The following is a 16,635-nucleotide window of genomic DNA, read 5'->3' on the forward strand; positions in this document are numbered from 1 at the left end:
ATGGACAAGGCAAATGTTAGGTGGATTCATAATTGGCTTAGTGATCAGACCCAAAGAGTGGTCGTAAATGGCTGCACATCCAGTTGGAAGAATTTCTCAAGTGGGGTACCACAGGGCTCTGTCCTGGGCCCTGCATTGTTTAACATCTTTATCAATGATTTAGATGAAGGAATTGAGGGTAAACTGATTCAATTTGCTGATGACACAAAGCTAAGAGGGATAGCTAATACTAGAGAAGAGTGAGAGCGGATTCAAAAAGATATAAATAAACTGGAGCATTGTGCAGCAACTAACAGAATGGTTTTTAACAGGGAAAAATGCAAAGTATTACATCTGGGCAATAAAAATGAAAAAAGCATATACAGAATGGGAGGAATAGGGCTAAGCAACAGTACATGTGAAAAAGACTTGGTATACTAATAGATCACAGACTGAGTATGAGTCAACAGTGTGATGCAGCAGCAAAAAAGGCAAATGCAATTTTGGGATTTATTAACAGAAGCATGCAGTCTAGATCACGTGACGTCATTATTGCCCTCTACTCCTCTTTGGTCAGACCTCATCTGGAATACTGTGTCCAGTTTTGGGCGCCACATTTTAAAAAAGACATCAACAAACCGGAGCAAGTTCAGAAAAGAGCGACCGGAATGGTGACCGGTCTGCAAACCCTGTCTTATGAGGAAAGGTTGCAGGATTTGGGAATGTTTAGCTTGCAGAAGAGAAGACTGAGAGGAGACTTAATAGCTGTCTACAAATATCTCAAGGGCTGTCACATTGTAGAAGGATCATCTTTATTCTCATTTGCACAAGGAAAGATTAGAAGCAATGGGATAAAACTTAATGGGAGGAGACACAGATCAGATATTAGAAAAAACTTTTTGACAGTTAGAGTGATCAATGAGTGGAACAGGCTGCCACGAGAGGTGGTGAGTTCTCCTTCTATAGACATCTTCAAACAGAGGCTGGACAGACATCTGTCTGGGATGATTTAGCGAATCCTGCTTTGAGCAGGGGGTTGGACCAGATGGCCCAGGAGGTCCCTTCCAACTCTACGATTCTATGATAAAGCAACCGCTAGTTGCTAGTGGTCGTAACCATGGATATCTAAGGTCCTTAAATGCCTGGACATGAGGAAAGAGACATAGCCAATCAGAAAAACTATACTATCTCTAAATGGAGGCTACTACTACTGCTACATATTGGGATAGGATCTTGGAGATGGGAATACCTATTTTAATTTTGTGTTTTTTTCCCATCATTTCACGCCATTTTGAATACATTTCCAATTTTTCATACCATACAATAAAATGAATGAATTTCCAAATAAACATATCTACTCTCTACTTTTCTGATTGTAAGCGATCACATGACGGCATTCTCAGGACCACTGCAGCCAATCGCTGAGTCCGGCTGTCACCTGCAGTAAATCCCACCATCACCATTAGAGCCGCAGGGCTGCACCCATGTCACAGTTTCACCCGAACAATGAACATTTAGAAGGAAATACAGCTTAAACCATTACCATGAACGCAATGGATGTCCCAGAGGTTGAACCCCACCTAATCAAAAATAGCATCATGTGAACACTGCCTAAGAGAACTTTAATACAAGCTATATCTAGCACTAGGAACTAATTTTGACTATGCTAGTCTGTCTGCCTACTACGCCAACATAGTCGTGCGCCAGATGTGTATGTACCGAGTGAATATGCACTGTACCTATATCGTTCCCTGATGAATAGCTGCCGTGGCTTTCAGTCTCCTCCAGAGATAGGATTTTAAAGGAGGCAAGCGGAGTGGAGCCCGGCTGGGTGGAGATCATTCCTCTGAAGCGAGTTACTGTCCAGGTCCGGACATGGTTATTGTCAGCACAAACTAAAGTGATACACAAAAAAAAAAAAAAGAGGGTAATTTACTATAAATCATCTTTAGCTTGCATAAGAGAGTGTGTGTATGCGCATATATATATATATATATATATATATATATATATATATACACACAAATACATACATACACACACATACATATATACAGTGCCTACAAGTAGTATTCAACCCCCTGAAGATTTAGCAGGTTTGATAAGATGCAAATAAGTTAGAGCCTTCAAACTTCACACAAGAGCAGGATTTATTAACAGATGCATAAATCTTAAAAAACAAAAAATTATGTGGCTCAGTTAAATTTTAATACATTTTAAACATAAAAGTGTGGGTCAATTATTATTCAACCCCTAGGTTTAATATTTTGTGGAATAACCCTTGTTTGCAATTACAGCTACTAATCATCTTTTATAAGACCTGATTAGGCCGGCACAGGTCTCTGGAGATATCTTGGCCCACTCCTCCATGCAGATCTTCTCCAAGTTATCTAGGTTCTTTGGGTGTCTCATGTGGACTTTAATCTTGAGCTCCTTCCACAAGTTTTCAATTGGGTTAAGGTCAGGAGACTGACTAGGCCACTGCAACACCTTGATTTTTTCCCTCTCGAACCAGGCCTTGGTTTTCTTGGCTGTGTGCTTTGGGTCGTTGTCTTGTTGGAAGATGAAATGACGACCCATCTTAAGATTCTTGATGGAGGAGCGGAGGTTCTTGGCCAAAATCTCCAGGTAGGCCGTGCTATCCATCTTCCCATGGATGCGGACCAGATGGCCAGGCCCCTTGGCTGAGAAACAGCCCCACAGCATGATGCTGCCACCACCATGCTTGACTGTAGGGATGGTATTCTTGGGGTCGTATGCAGTGCCATCCAGTCTCCAAACGTCACGTGTGTGGTTGGCACCAAAGATCTCGATCTTGGTCTCATCAGACCAGAGAACCTTGAACCAGTCTGTCTCAGCGTCCTCCAAGTGATCATGAGCAAACTGTAGACGAGCCTTGACATGATGCTTTGAAAGTAAAGGTACCTTACGTGCTCATCTGGAACGGAGACCATTGCGGTGGAGTACGTTACTTATGGTATTGACTGAAACCAATGTCCCCACTGCCATGAGATCTTCCCGGAGCTCCTTCCTTGTTGTCCTTGGGTTAGCCTTGACTCTTCTGACAAGCCTGGCCTCGGCACTGGAGGAAACTTTCAAAGGCTGTCCAGGCCGTGGAAGGCTAACAGTAGTTCCATAAGCCTTCCACTTCTGGATGATGCTCCCAACAGTGGAGACAGGTAGGCCCAACTTCTTGGAAAGGGTTTTGTACCCCTTGCCAGCCTTGTGACCCTCCACGATCTTGTCTCTGATGGCCTTGGAATGCTCCTTTGTCTTTCCCATGTTGACCATGTATGAGTGCTGTTCACAAGTTTGGGGAGGGTCTTAAATAGTCAGAAAAGGCTGGAAAAAGAGATAATTAATCCAAACATGTGAAGCTCATTGTTCTTTGTGCCTGAAATACTTCCTAATACTTTAGGGGAACCAAACAGAATTCTGGTGGTTTGAGGGGTTGAATAATAAATGACCCTCTGAATAAACTTTTCACAATTTAAAAAAAAATTAAACAAAGAAATAACATTCTTTTTTGCTGCAGTGCATTTCACACTTCCAGGCTGATCTACAGTCCAAATGTCACAATGCCAAGTTAATTCCGAATGTGAAAAACTGCTAAATCTGCAGGGGGTTGAATACTACTTGTAGGCACTGTATATACACATACACACACACATCATACACACACATCATACACACACACTAGAATATATACGTATACACCTTTTTTCAAGGATGCTCGTACTTTCAACATTATTATCTCGCACACAAGTTATACTGTAATACCGCCATACCTGACACTAAGTGTTTCTCTGACAACATGATCTTAGTAACCGGGCTCCTGTGAACAGTAAACGTCTGGAAGAGCTGCGGGCCGGAGCCGACGGTCTCAGGATGCTGCACGATCACCCTGACTGCTCCAGAACTCGTGCCATAAGCGATCTCTATCCAGTTTCCGCTGACGCCTGTTCGGAATAAGCCGGAAGAAGGGACAGATTTATTATAAGATCATTAGGTCTGAAGATCGCATTAAAGCTTCTGGTTTTTCACTCCATTATCATGCTCATTGGTATCTGTGAGATAATAATGGCGCATAGATCATGGAGCCATGCTCTTCAGCAATCAGAACAGCTTCATCTTAAACTAAAGATTCCCTAGGGATCGGCTGACTGTCGCTGGGGTTTTCTCGGTCGGGCTGCCTTTTCTCCCTAAGACATGTCTTCCTGTCAATCCTGGAGACAATTATAGAGTATGTTACCAGTACATAAGGGAAGTAACTGGAGACAAAGAGGTCTGCGAACCCAAGGTTCAGAAAATAAGTGTGAAATGCATATTGTAAGTGTTACAGAAAACTAACTCTAATTTTATTTCACCTGGTTTAAACCATTCACCCCCCTCGAGAGCGTTTTCACCTTCATAACCTGGACAAATTGTACAATTCAGACCAGTGTAATAACTCTGGAACGCTTCAACAGATCCCACTGATTCGGAGACTGTTTTAGTGACATTCGGACTTTACGATAGTGGTAACATTTCTTCGATATGACTAGTGTTTATTTGTGGAAAAAAATCAAAAATCTGGCGAAAATTTAGCTGTTTTCACATTTATTTATTTTTATGCGCTTAAACTAGATAGCTATGTCACACAAAATAGTTAATAAATAACATTTCCAACAAATCTGCTTTACATCAGCACAATTTTTGAAACTTTTTGTTAAGAAGTAAGAAGGGTTAAAAGTTGACCAGCGATTTCTCATATTTCCAACAAAATTTTACAAAACTATTTTTTTAGGGACCACCACGCATTTGAGGTGACTTTGAGGGGCCCACTGGACAAATACCCAAAATTGACACCATTCTAAAAACTTCACCCCTCAGAGTACTCAAAACCACAGTCAAGAAGTTTATTAACTCTTCGGGTGCTTCACAGGAACTAAAGCAAAGTGAAAGGAAAAAAATGAACATTTAACTTTTTTCACAAAAATTTTACTTTAGACCCTTTAGTTTTTTATTTTCACAAGAGTAACAGAAAAAAATTGACTGCAAAATTTGTTGTGCAATTCTCCTTAGCACGCCGATTGCCCATATGTGGGGGAAAACTACTGTTTGGAAGCATAGCAGGGCTTGGAAGGGAAGGAACTCGCTCTTTTTGAAACCAAAATTGGCTGGACTCATTAGCAAATGCCATGTCGCATTTGGAGAGCCCTTGATGTGCCTAAAAAGTTAAAACCAACCACAAGTGACCCCATTAAGGAAACTAGACCCCACTAGGAATATATCTAGATGTGTGGTGAGCACCTTGAACACAACAGGCGCTTCTGAGAAGTTTTTAATGTTGAGCTGTGAAAATAAAATTAATAAAAATTAAAAAAAAACATGGATTTTTGTGAGTACTCACCGTAAAATCCTTTTCTCCGAGACGCTCATTGGGGGACACAGAGACTGTGGGTGTGTGCTTCTGCCGTCTGGAGGCTGACACTAAGTATACAAAAAAAGAGTTAGCTCCTCCTCCGCCGCATACACCCTCGCCCCCAGACCGGGCGTAACTCAGTTTAGTGCATAAGCAGTAGGAGAACGCGCCTTAAACTCAGGCAAGAAATTATACGTCTGAAAAAGGGACCACCCTGATCCTTACATAAGGATTTGTATAATTCAAAATAAACAGATGCCAACTGGCTAATAGGGTGGGTGCTGTGTCCCCCAATGAGCGTCTCGGAGAAAAGGATTTTACGGTGAGTACTCACAAAAATCCATGTTTCTCCTTCGTCTCATTGGGGGACACAGAGACTGTGGGACGTTCTAAAGCAGTCCCTGGGCGGGATCTTAGCTCACCCAATCCATGCTATTTTGCGCCCCTGATTAGAGGTGCGCAACTGCTGCCTGGAGAATCTTTCTTCCCAGGCTTGCATCCGAGGATGCCTGGGTATGTACGTTATAATGTTTGACAAACGTATGCAAACTGGACCAGGTAGCTGCTTTGCACACCTGTTCCGCTGAAGCCTGGTGTCGCAGTGCCCATGAGGCACCCACTGCTCGAGCCGAGTGTGCCTTGATCCCTGCCGGAACCGGCGTGCCACTGATTTGATATGATTCTTGGACTGTCAGACGAACCCATCTGGCCAAAGTCGCTCTGGACGCAGCGAGTCCCTTCCGCCGCCCTTCTGGAATCACGAATAGAGAGTCTGTCTGGCGGAATGGCGCTGTCCTTGTCACATACCTCCTAAGGGCTCTTACCAGATCCAGGGTGTGCAATGCCTTTTCTACCCTATGCACCGGTGCCGGGCAAAACGAGGGTAAGACAATGTCTTCGTTGATATGGAATGCAGAGACAACCTTCGGCAAGAAGGGGGGAGCTGGCCTTAAAACTACTTTATCCTTATAAAAAGTCAGGAACGGCGGTTTACAAGATAAAGCCGCCAGTTCCGAAACCCGCCTAATAGATGTTATCGCTACCAGAAAAACGACCTTCCTGGACAGGTAAGGTAAGGAGACTTCTTGTAACGGTTCGAAGGGAGGCTCCTGAAGGGCCCTGAGCACTAAGTTCAGGTCCCATGATTCCATCGGTGCCTTATAGGGGGGTACTAAATGTGCGACCCCTTGCATAAACGTCCTAACCTGCCAGACCGAAGCGACCTTTTGTTGGAAAAGCACCGACAGGGCCGAGACTTGCGTTCTGAGCGAACTCGGAGCCAATCCCGCGTCCAGCCCTGCCTGCAGAAAAGCCAGTACGTTGGGGATCGAAAAAACCAGAGGAGCCACTCCGCGATCCCTACACCAACGGAAAAACACTTCCTAAGTCCGATGATATACCTTCGCCGAGGAAGGCTTTCGGGCACTCACCATCGTGGCCACCACATCGCGCCTGAATCCTGCCTGTGTTAACAGCCAAGATTCAATGGCCACGCCGTCAAACACAGGGCCCCTAAGTTCGGATGGCAGATCGGCCCCTGGGACAGTAAGTCCGGCCGATCTGGGAGACGCCAGGGTACGTCCACCACTAGTTGAACCAGATCTGCATACCAGGCCCGCCGAGGCCAGTCTGGGGCCAGCAGAATTGCTGGAACCTTCTCTCTCCTTATTTTTCTGATGACTCTTGGAAGCAGAGGTAGCGGGGGGAACAAGTACGTGAGTCGAAACTGGCTCCACGGAAGCACCAGAGCGTCTGCTGCGATTGCCTGCGGGTCGAGGGATCGAGCGACGAACCTTTGAATCTTGGCGTTCTCTCTGGATGCCATAAGGTCCACGTCTGGTGTCCCCCACCGTTGGCAGATCTGTTGAAAAACCTCGGGGTGCAGGGACCACTCCCCTGCCGCGACCCCCTGTCGGCTGAGAAAATCCGCCGCCCAGTTTTCGATTCCCGGAATGTGCACCGCTGAAATTACCACGTGGTTTTTCTCGGCCCAACGCAGTACCAGCCCGACCTCGCGCATGGCTGCCTGGCTGCGCGTGCCCCCCTGATGGTTCACATACGCTACCGCTGTAGCATTGTCCGACTGAACGCGCACCGGCCGGTTTGTCAGCCAACGCTGAAAATGTTGCAGGGCCAATCGTATTGCCCGTATCTCCAGAATGTTGATCGGGAGAATTACCTCCCGAAAGGACCACCGCCCCTGGGCTGTGTGACTCTGGAAAACTGCTCCCCAACCCTGCAGGCTTGCATCGGTCGTCACCACCAACCACTGTTCCGGGGGAAAGGGTTTCCCCTGAACCAGAGACGAGTCGCGAGTCCACCACCGGAGTGATCGTCGGACCGGTGGAGACAAACTGCACCGATGATTGAGGGAAAGCAGCCTTCGGTCCCATGCTGACAAGAGCGCATGTTGAAGCGGACGGAGATGGAACTGGGCAAACGGGATTGCCTCCATCGCCGCCACCATTCTGCCCAACACACTCATGCCGTACCGGATGGATCTGGAGCCCGGCTGAAGAAGGTTCCGTACCCCCTGTTTGATCCTTTGCGCCTTGTCCTGAGGGAGGATCACCAGCCCCTGGGAGGTGTCGAAAACCATGCCTAGAAATACGATTCTCTGGGCCGGAACCAAGGACGACTTGTTCCGATTGATCAGCCAACCTAGGCGGGCCAGGGTATCCAGAGTGATACCGACATTCTCCTGGCACGCCTGAAACGACGGCCCCTTTACCAAAAGGTCGTCCAGGTAGGGTAGTACCGTTATGCCCCGAGCATGCAGGATGGCCATAACCACCGCCATTATCTTTGTAAAGACTCTGGGGGCAGTGGCCAGACCGAAGGGCAGAGCAACAAATTGGAAATGTCGCCCTCCGATCGCAAAACGCAGGAACCTCTGGTGTGGAGGAAAAATCGGGATGTGTAGATATGCATCCTGCACATCGATCGAGGCCAGGAATTCCCCTGGATCCATGGCTGAAATGACCGAACGGAGGGATTCCATCCGGAATCGCCTGACCCTGATAAATTTGTTCAGGATCTTTAAATCCAGTACTGGCCTTACTGTCCCGTCCTTTTTGGGGACTGAAAACAGGTTGGAGTAAAAACCTTGCGTCTCTTCGCTTTTCGGCACTGGGACAATGACCCCGTTGCGCTGTAGCGTCATTATAGCCTGCAACAGACCTTCCGCCTGCGATTCTGTTCCGGAAAGCCGGGAACGGAAGAAACGCCGTGGCGGGAGTCCGACAAACTCTATCTTGTACCCGGACGATATCAGTTCTGCCACCCAAGCGTCGCGTGCCACTGCGACCCAAACGTGGCTGAACCTTAGTAGGCGTCCGCCCACACTGTCGTCCGTAGGTACGAAGTGCCTCGAGTCATTTTGCTGGAGGCTTTTGTGATCTGGCCCCCCTCGCTCTGGGCAAACGGCCTCGGCCTCTACCCAGCGGATTGGCCCTGTAAGAAACTTGCCTTTCCCTAATCTGACCATCATTTGCGGAGGTGGATGCCCTGGCCGAAGTCCACCTCCAGGAGCTACGAAAGGGCCGAAAACGCCTCTGCGTCTGCCTGAATGCCGGCCAACTCTTCTGCTGCGGTAGAAAACTACTCTTCCCCCCTGTGGCTTCTGAGATAAGCTTATCAAGCTTTTCACCGAACAACCGATTGCCTTGAAAAGGCAATGAGGTCAAGGATTTTTTAGAGATAGAATCCGCTTTCCATAATCTCAGCCATAATGCTCGCCTTACGGAGATCGCATTTGCTGCTGCCACAGCAGAACACTCGGCCGCATCCAGAGCGGCGCCGACGAGATAATCACTCGCTCCTGATATCTGATTTGTCACCTCCAAGATTTCCGCGGGCAGATCCCTGTCTTGGAGGGCCCTATGCAGAGTGTCTGCCCATGAAACCATGGCCTTAGCCACCCAGGTAGCCGCAAAGGAGGGGGCCAGAGCCGACCCTGCTGCCTCATACACTGAGCGGGCAAGCCCCTCTATGAGGCGATCAGTTGGGTCCTTAATAGAAGAACCGCTGGGTATCGACAATAGCGATCTTGATGCTAAACGTGACACCGGTGGGTCCACTACTGGCGACTCCACCCACCCTTTATGGAGTTCAGGAGGAAACGGATACTTTGCTTGCAGCGCCTTTTGCATTGCAAAGCGCTTATCCGGGTGTTCCCTATGTTTCTGGACTAGCTCCTCGAACTCCGGATGTGTGGCAAACCTTCTATGCGGACGCCTGGTTTTCTTGAAGGAGACCTTGTGACCTGAGGCCGTGGACACATCATCCTCGATCTCTAAAGTCTGGTTGACCGCCTCAATGAGGCTGTCCACCGAGTCCTGGTATCCCAGGCTTTCTGGATTCCAGGCTTCCTCCTCCTCCTCCTCGCCCTCGTCCTGATCGCTTCCTGAGCTTGGCGACAGGGAACGAGATGCCCTAAAAATCGCCGCCGACTCCCCAGAGGGCCCGGCCGACGGAGAACGAGCTCTCTTACCATGAGCTTGTTTGGTGCTGGAGCGGCCCCTAACGGACGAAGGGTCCTGAGACGTGGACGAGCTGTCTTCCGCTGGCAGACCACCATCCTTGACCCTGCCCGGGCCCCGAAGGGACTCAATTGCCTTCGTAAGGGACATCATAGAATGCGATAAAGACACTGCCCATTCTGGGGGGTCCTGACCCCTGGGCTCTGCAACAATGGGGGGCTCCTGGGCTCGCTCCGACTCACAGGCTTCGCAAAATTTACCCGGCTGCGCCTGCTTCACGTGCCGTTACTCGCCGGGGGCACTGCGGTGCACTCTGGAGAGAGGCGGCGGGGCTTCCGACCGCACTCCGGCGAGGAAATGCGAGGAGGGGGAGGGGGGCGGGAGCCTCCGGTCACTGTGCGCGCCCGCCGCGCTCCCCGGGCCGCCGGAAGTCAGTGGGCGGGGCTTCCGGCCCCCACCGGAAGCGGCGGGCGGGCCTCGCGCGGAACTCGCGGCCCTCCCCATACAGCGGGGACCGCGGCCGCCGGCGGAACTTCAGCCGTACTCCGGCGGGGACCTGCGAGGAGGGGGAGGGGGGCGCGCGCTCCCCGGTCACTGCGCGCCCGCCGCGCCCCCCGGGCTGCCGGAAGTCAGTGGGCGGGGCTTCCGGCTACCACCGGAAGGGGCGAGCAGGCCTCGCGCGGCCTTGCGGATCTCCCCATACCGCGGCCGCCGGCGGGACTTCTGGCCGCACTCCGCATGTGGCACTACTCGCACCGGGTTCCACCGGGGAGAGAGTCGGGCCCCGTGAGAAAAAGTAACCCCGTCGGGCGGGGGAACCGACAGCCCCGCGGCGCATTCTGGGGGGTCCCGTTCCGGGGGGTGACCCTACAAAAAAAGGTGAGCCTGGCCGCCGGGGGGGCTCTCTTGGGGTGCTCTCAACCCCATCCCTGGGCGGGGAGGGGGAGGCTACTGGGGGTGGATGCTTCGATCCCCTGGCTCACCTGCGCCTCCAACTGCACCCCTGGTGTCACTACCTAGGGGTGGAAGGGGCAACCTGAAATCCCGCGTTGCAGGAGAGGAACAAACGTGGAGTCCGTTGGGGATCGCCCACCGCTCACACGTGCTCGCCCGTTGTAGTTCATGGGGAAATCGAATCCTCTTATCAGGATGCGTTGCCCCTCTTTACAAAATAAAAAAGAAAAATGGTTGTCTGGGGAAAAGTCCCAGATGTGTCCCTCGGTGCGGGAGAGAAAACACGTGGAGGACTACTCACACGTGGTCGCCCGTTGATGATTTGGGGAGATCGGACCCTCTCTATAGGATCCGTCGCCCCTGTCTTATCTTCAAAGAAAGGAAAAAAAAAAAAAAAACCTAGTCTGGAGCTCCAGACTGCGTGTGCCTCCATCAGACACTAAGCAAAAAACTGAGTTACGCCCGGTCTGGGGGCGAGGGTGTATGCGGCGGAGGAGGAGCTAACTCTTTTTTTGTATACTTAGTGTCAGCCTCCAGACGGCAGAAGCACACACCCACAGTCTCTGTGTCCCCCAATGAGACGAAGGAGAAAAAAAATCATATTTTACACAAAAATGTCCTTTTAGCTCCATTTTTTTTTTTTTTTAAATTTCCACAAGGGTAAAAAGGAGAAATTGCACCATACAATGTGTTGTGCAATTTCTCCTGAGTACATTGATACCCCACGTATGTTCGAAAACTACTTTTGAGGCACAGTGCAAAGATCAGAAGGGAAGGCGAGCCACATTGGAGTTCAGATTTTGCTGGAATGGTTCGAGTGTGGTGTGCCAGGTCACATTGGCAGAGCCCCTGAGGTGCCAGAATAGCAGAAATCCAGGATCCTGCAAATATTGTTCTTCAACTCTAGTGAAATGTGATAAAATGTGACGTGCCCTCTACCACATGTGAATGTCTGCAGTGGTTACATGATGGAGGATATAGCCAAGAATACAGTAACTGAAGAGGTAGCACTGAAAGCGAAGGATGGTTTACCCGATGAATGTTCTTTTTTGTTATACCAGATTTCACCTCCTTGGACAAACTGGAGATCTCCCACCTTGCACCGTATACTCACTTGTTTTAGGGGTGAGGTAGACGCTCAGTGCAGTAATAGCATCATTGGAGGGATCGTGATACAGTTCTGTTACAAGAAGATCGTTGTCCTTCATACGTAATGGAAACTTCTGCATATCTGTAGGAAATGCCCCAAAACAATTATATAGCACTGAATAAGATCTGAAAACCTAAATATATGGGCGGTTATAGAGAACGTGAGAATATGTCAGCAGCTCATTCTGATGGTGTCTTTATTAGTTGTAGCTTTGTTCACTTCTCCTGAATTAAGCAATTAGAAGCTGTTAAGAGTTCACTCCATTGTAATGACGGCATGCCCCCAAAAACACAATTCTACTACCGTAATCATCATCGATCCTGGGAAGGTCTCTACTCATAATTACAGTCTAATGTGATCTAACGGAGGCCCCCATAGAATTAAACACTTTTGTGTTCTCTACAAGGTCATAAAGGGCCAATACGATAAAATTGCATCTACTGCACCATGTTAACACTTTTTAAGTGGAACACAAAACTCTCATCACATTTATGATGATTATTCAGCTCCTCTCACACAGTTGTAAAGAAGGATATCACAGGTAACGATGATGATTAGACTGTCCCTTTCTGATACATCCAAAGTATACCAGCCTGACAAAGGATGGATAATGCGAAAATTTTGACTTCTGTTGGCTGAATGGATTTCCAAGAAATGTCTGACTTATTTTAGGCCCTGCCCCACTTCCCCAGCACCTATAGCAAGGAAAGACTCAACACAATGTGCACAAAGCCTATGAGACTATTAGTACAACTGGTGCAACCTCAATTTCAGCTGATGAATGCCCTTTACAGATTTGGAGCAAAAGGTTTATGGAGATATAAAGGGAACCTGTCACCTGAAAAAAAACACTACTAACCAGCAGATATGGGGATAATAGCGTTGTGAACCTGCCCAGCGCCAGCACTTAGACCCATGCTGCCGGGAGGAAATTAACTTTATTCTCCTGGCAGCGTCCCGGTTTCAGTCACAAGGTCGGCGGTGGTGTGGTTTCGGTCACGACTCTGTGTATAGTGAACGTTGGCTGTAAACGCGTCCTCGGCACTGACTGACAGCTGCCCACAATACTCAACTGCTGTTAATCAGCGCATGGGGGGCAATTACAGCCGCAGCTCTCTAATACACAGAGCGGTGACTCTTTTCCTCCCAGCAGTGTGGGTCTGAATGCTGGCACCGGGCAGCTTCCCAAGGCTATTAACCTGCAGATTTTAACCCCATATCTGCAGGTTAACGTTAGTGTTATTTTCAGGTGACAGGTTCCCTTTATTTATACATGCTTTTCTTACCTATATAATAGATTGATCCGTTGTTGCATCCCAGGAGAAGAAATGAGCCGGCAGTGTCATAGCTGGTAATAGGAACAACATCCTGTACCTGTGGAGACAGAGGGAAGGATCAGAAGACAAGCATGTGTCCATAAGATATTTTGGTAAATCTAAAAGTCCTGAGTATACAAACAATTTAGATGAGAAGAGAAAAGGAATAGAAACCTAAATGGATAGATGAGGGTAATTGTGCGATCCTATCATCTCCAGGGCGATGAATCAATCACTGAAGCTTCAGTATTACGGACTGACTCCATATCATGGGCATAAAACATCAGTAAGGACCTCATGCTTTACAATAACTTCCACTAGCAAAACAGAATACCAGAAAGTTTCCCACTACCATAACCAAAATCTGTCATTTTAAGAGCAAGAAAAACAGGATTAGCAGACTCTGGTTTATCAGGAGCTGGATTATAGAGATTTACTAGTATTAAATAACTATTTATAGAGGTTATCTATTACCTGGACAATCCCTATAAGAAAAAAAAAGTCCCCCTTTAAAATAAAATAGGGATTTTTGTGTACTCACCGTAAAATCCATTTCTCCGAGCCATTCATTGGGGGACACAGAGACCGTGGGTGTTATGCTTTCCTGCCACTAGGAGGACACTAAGTAAACTAGAAAAAGTTAACTCCTCCCCTGCAGCATACACCCTCTCGCTGGACGAGATCTCATCAGTTCGGTGAAAAAGCAGTAGGAGCTTAAACAGTTGAACAATAACTATAACTATGTCACAACATAAAGATACTAAACAGGGTGGGTGCTGTGTCCCCCAATGAATGGCTCAGAAAAAAGGATTTTACGGTGAGTACACAAAAATCCCTATTTCTTCTACGCCTCATTGGGGGACACAGAGACCGTGGGACGTCCTAAAGCAGTCCCTGGGTGGGGAGCATACATGTGCTAATACCCCATGTACCACTGATTGAACTCTGAGGTACTGCCGCTTGCAGGATGCGTCTGCCGAGAGCTGCATCCGCAGAGGCCTGAGAATGAATTAGGTAATACTTTGTAAAGGAATGCAGACTAGACCAAGTCACAACTTTGCAGACCTGTACTGCCGAGGCCTGGTGCCGAATGGCCCAAGAGGCGCCCACTGAGCGGGTAGAATGTGCCGTAATCCCTACTGGGACAGGCGCGTTCCTGACACAATAGGATTCTTGAATCGCGAGGCGAATCCACCTGGCTAGCGTTGCTTTCAAAGCGGCTAGACCCTTTTTATGCCCTTCTGGAAGTATGAACAGGTCATTTGACTTGCTGAAGGGAGCCGTCCGCGAGATGTACCATCTCAGAGCCTTAACCACATCCAGAGTGTGGAGGGCTTTCTCAGTACGATGGACTGGTGCCAGACAAAAAGGCAAAACAATTTCCTCATTGAGGTGGAAAGAGGATACGACCTTGGGCAGGAAGGATGGAGACGTCTTGAGGACTTCCTTGTCCTGATGAAAATTCAGGAACGGAGGGCGGCAGGATAGAGCCGCCGATTCTGAAACACGTCGGATTGACGTAATTGCCACTAGAAAGACCACCTTCCAATAGAGAACAGTCAGTGGAATGTCGTTGAGGGGTTCAAAGGGAGCCTACTGTAGGGCCCCAAGAACCAGGTTAAGGTCCCAAGGTTCCAATGGTCGTCTATAAGAAGCCGCCACATAGGCAAGTCCCTGAAGGAATGTCCTGACTTGAGGTTTGGTGGCAAGTCTGCGTTGGAATAACACTGACAAGGCTGGGATCTGGCCGTTGAGCGAACTAAATGCGAGGCCCGACGTTAGTCCCAATAGAAGGAATTCCAATATAGGAATGGAGAACGTCATAGGGGATCGGCCACGATCCTTGCACCACGAGAAAAAAGGTTTTCCAGGTGTGGTGATAGATGCACATGAACACGGGCTTCCTATCACTTATCATTGTGGAAATTACGTCGTGAGAAAACCCAGCCTTTGTTAAAATCCAGAATTCAACGGCCACACCGTCAAAGACAGGGCCCCGGAGTTCTGGTGGTAAAACGGACCCTGAGAGAGCAGATCTGGACGATCTGGAAGATGCCAGGGAACGTTGCCGACTAGTTGAATCAGTTCTGCGTAACAAGAGCGGTGCGGCCAATCTGGCGTGATAAGAATCACTGGTACTCTTTCCGATCTGATCTTCTTGATGACCCTCGGAAGCAAGGGAAGAGAGGAAAGATGTCCGGAAGCCGGAACCGGTACAACGGCAGAACTAGGGCGTCTGCACCGATGGCGCGTGGATCGCGTGATCGGGCGAAGGATTGAGGAACCTTGTTTAATCTCGAAGCCATGAGATCCGCATCCGGAGTCCCCCAACGATGGCAAATCTGCTGAAAAACCTCCGGATGAAGAGACCACTCTCCCGAGGCCAGGCCCTGGCGGCTGAGAAAATCTGCTGCCCAATTTTACACGCCCGGGATGTGGACTGCCGAGATGGGCGAATGATTGGTTTCGGCCCAATGGAGGATGTGACTCACTTCATGCATGGCCATCCTGCTTCGAGTTCCCCCCTCGCGGTTGATATACGCCACAGCCGTAGCGTTGTCGGATCGGATCCTGATGGAGTGGCCAGCAAGGAGATGGTGAAAACTCCGTAGGGCTAATCTGATCGTTCGAATCTCTAGGATGTTGGTGGGGAGACGAGACTCTCGAGGAGACCACTGACCCATTGACGTGTGGTGACGAAAAACCGCACCCCAGCCCAGAAGACTTGCGTCGGTGGTTACTACCAACCAACCATTGTACTGGGAGAAAATACTTCCCTTGATTCAGGGAGGATTTCAGAGTCCACCACTTGAGGGCTTGTCTGACCCGCAGAGACAGGAGGAACCGACGGTCCAGGGAAAACGGGTTCTTGTCCCAGGCTAACAGAATCACATGTTGCAAGGGACGGAGATGGAACTGGGTGAATGGGACAGCCTCCATCGCTGCTACCATTTGTCCGAGAATTCTCATGGTGAAACAAATGGGGTGAGAAACTGGTTGAGAAAGAGACCACGCTGCTTGTTGTAAGGCTTGGGTCTTCTCTGGAGGGAGAATGACCAACCCGCGGGAAGTGTCAAAGATCTTTCCCAAAAAGGAAATCTGTTGAGCCGGCTTTGGGAAGGACTTTTCGAAGTTTATTTTCCAGCCCAGGCGAGAAAATGCATTAATTGTTATATTTATGGATTCCTCGCATGCTGAAAAGGACGGGCCCTTGATGAGTCGGTCGTCCAGATATGGTAACACTACCACTCCCCGAGAGTGAAGAATGGCCGTGACAGCTGCCATGACCTTGGCAAAGACCATGGGGGCGGTGGCAAGTCAGAAGGGCAAGGCAACGAACTGGAAGTGTTC

The 16,635-nt window shown here is 48.8% G+C and overlaps 1 protein-coding gene across 1 annotated transcript in view; it reads right to left on the reverse strand.

Moving 5' to 3' along the window:
- Positions 1-16,635, reverse strand: part of KCTD3 (potassium channel tetramerization domain containing 3) — an 84,469-nt gene that overhangs the window by 17,089 nt on the left and 50,745 nt on the right. The window contains exons 11-14 of the mRNA XM_073553354.1: positions 13,255-13,342; positions 11,933-12,049; positions 3,768-3,938; positions 1,719-1,874 (exon numbers count right to left, since the gene is read on the reverse strand). Of these exons, the coding sequence (XP_073409455.1) occupies positions 1,719-1,874; positions 3,768-3,938; positions 11,933-12,049; positions 13,255-13,342 (532 nt within the window). The remainder of the gene's footprint in view (positions 1-1,718; positions 1,875-3,767; positions 3,939-11,932; positions 12,050-13,254; positions 13,343-16,635) is intronic.

This window comes from Dendrobates tinctorius, unplaced genomic scaffold (genome assembly GCF_039654945.1).
Source record: "Dendrobates tinctorius isolate UK_male_01 unplaced genomic scaffold, ASM3965494v1 ptg000201l, whole genome shotgun sequence".
Classification (NCBI taxonomy): domain Eukaryota; kingdom Metazoa; phylum Chordata; class Amphibia; order Anura; family Dendrobatidae; genus Dendrobates; species Dendrobates tinctorius.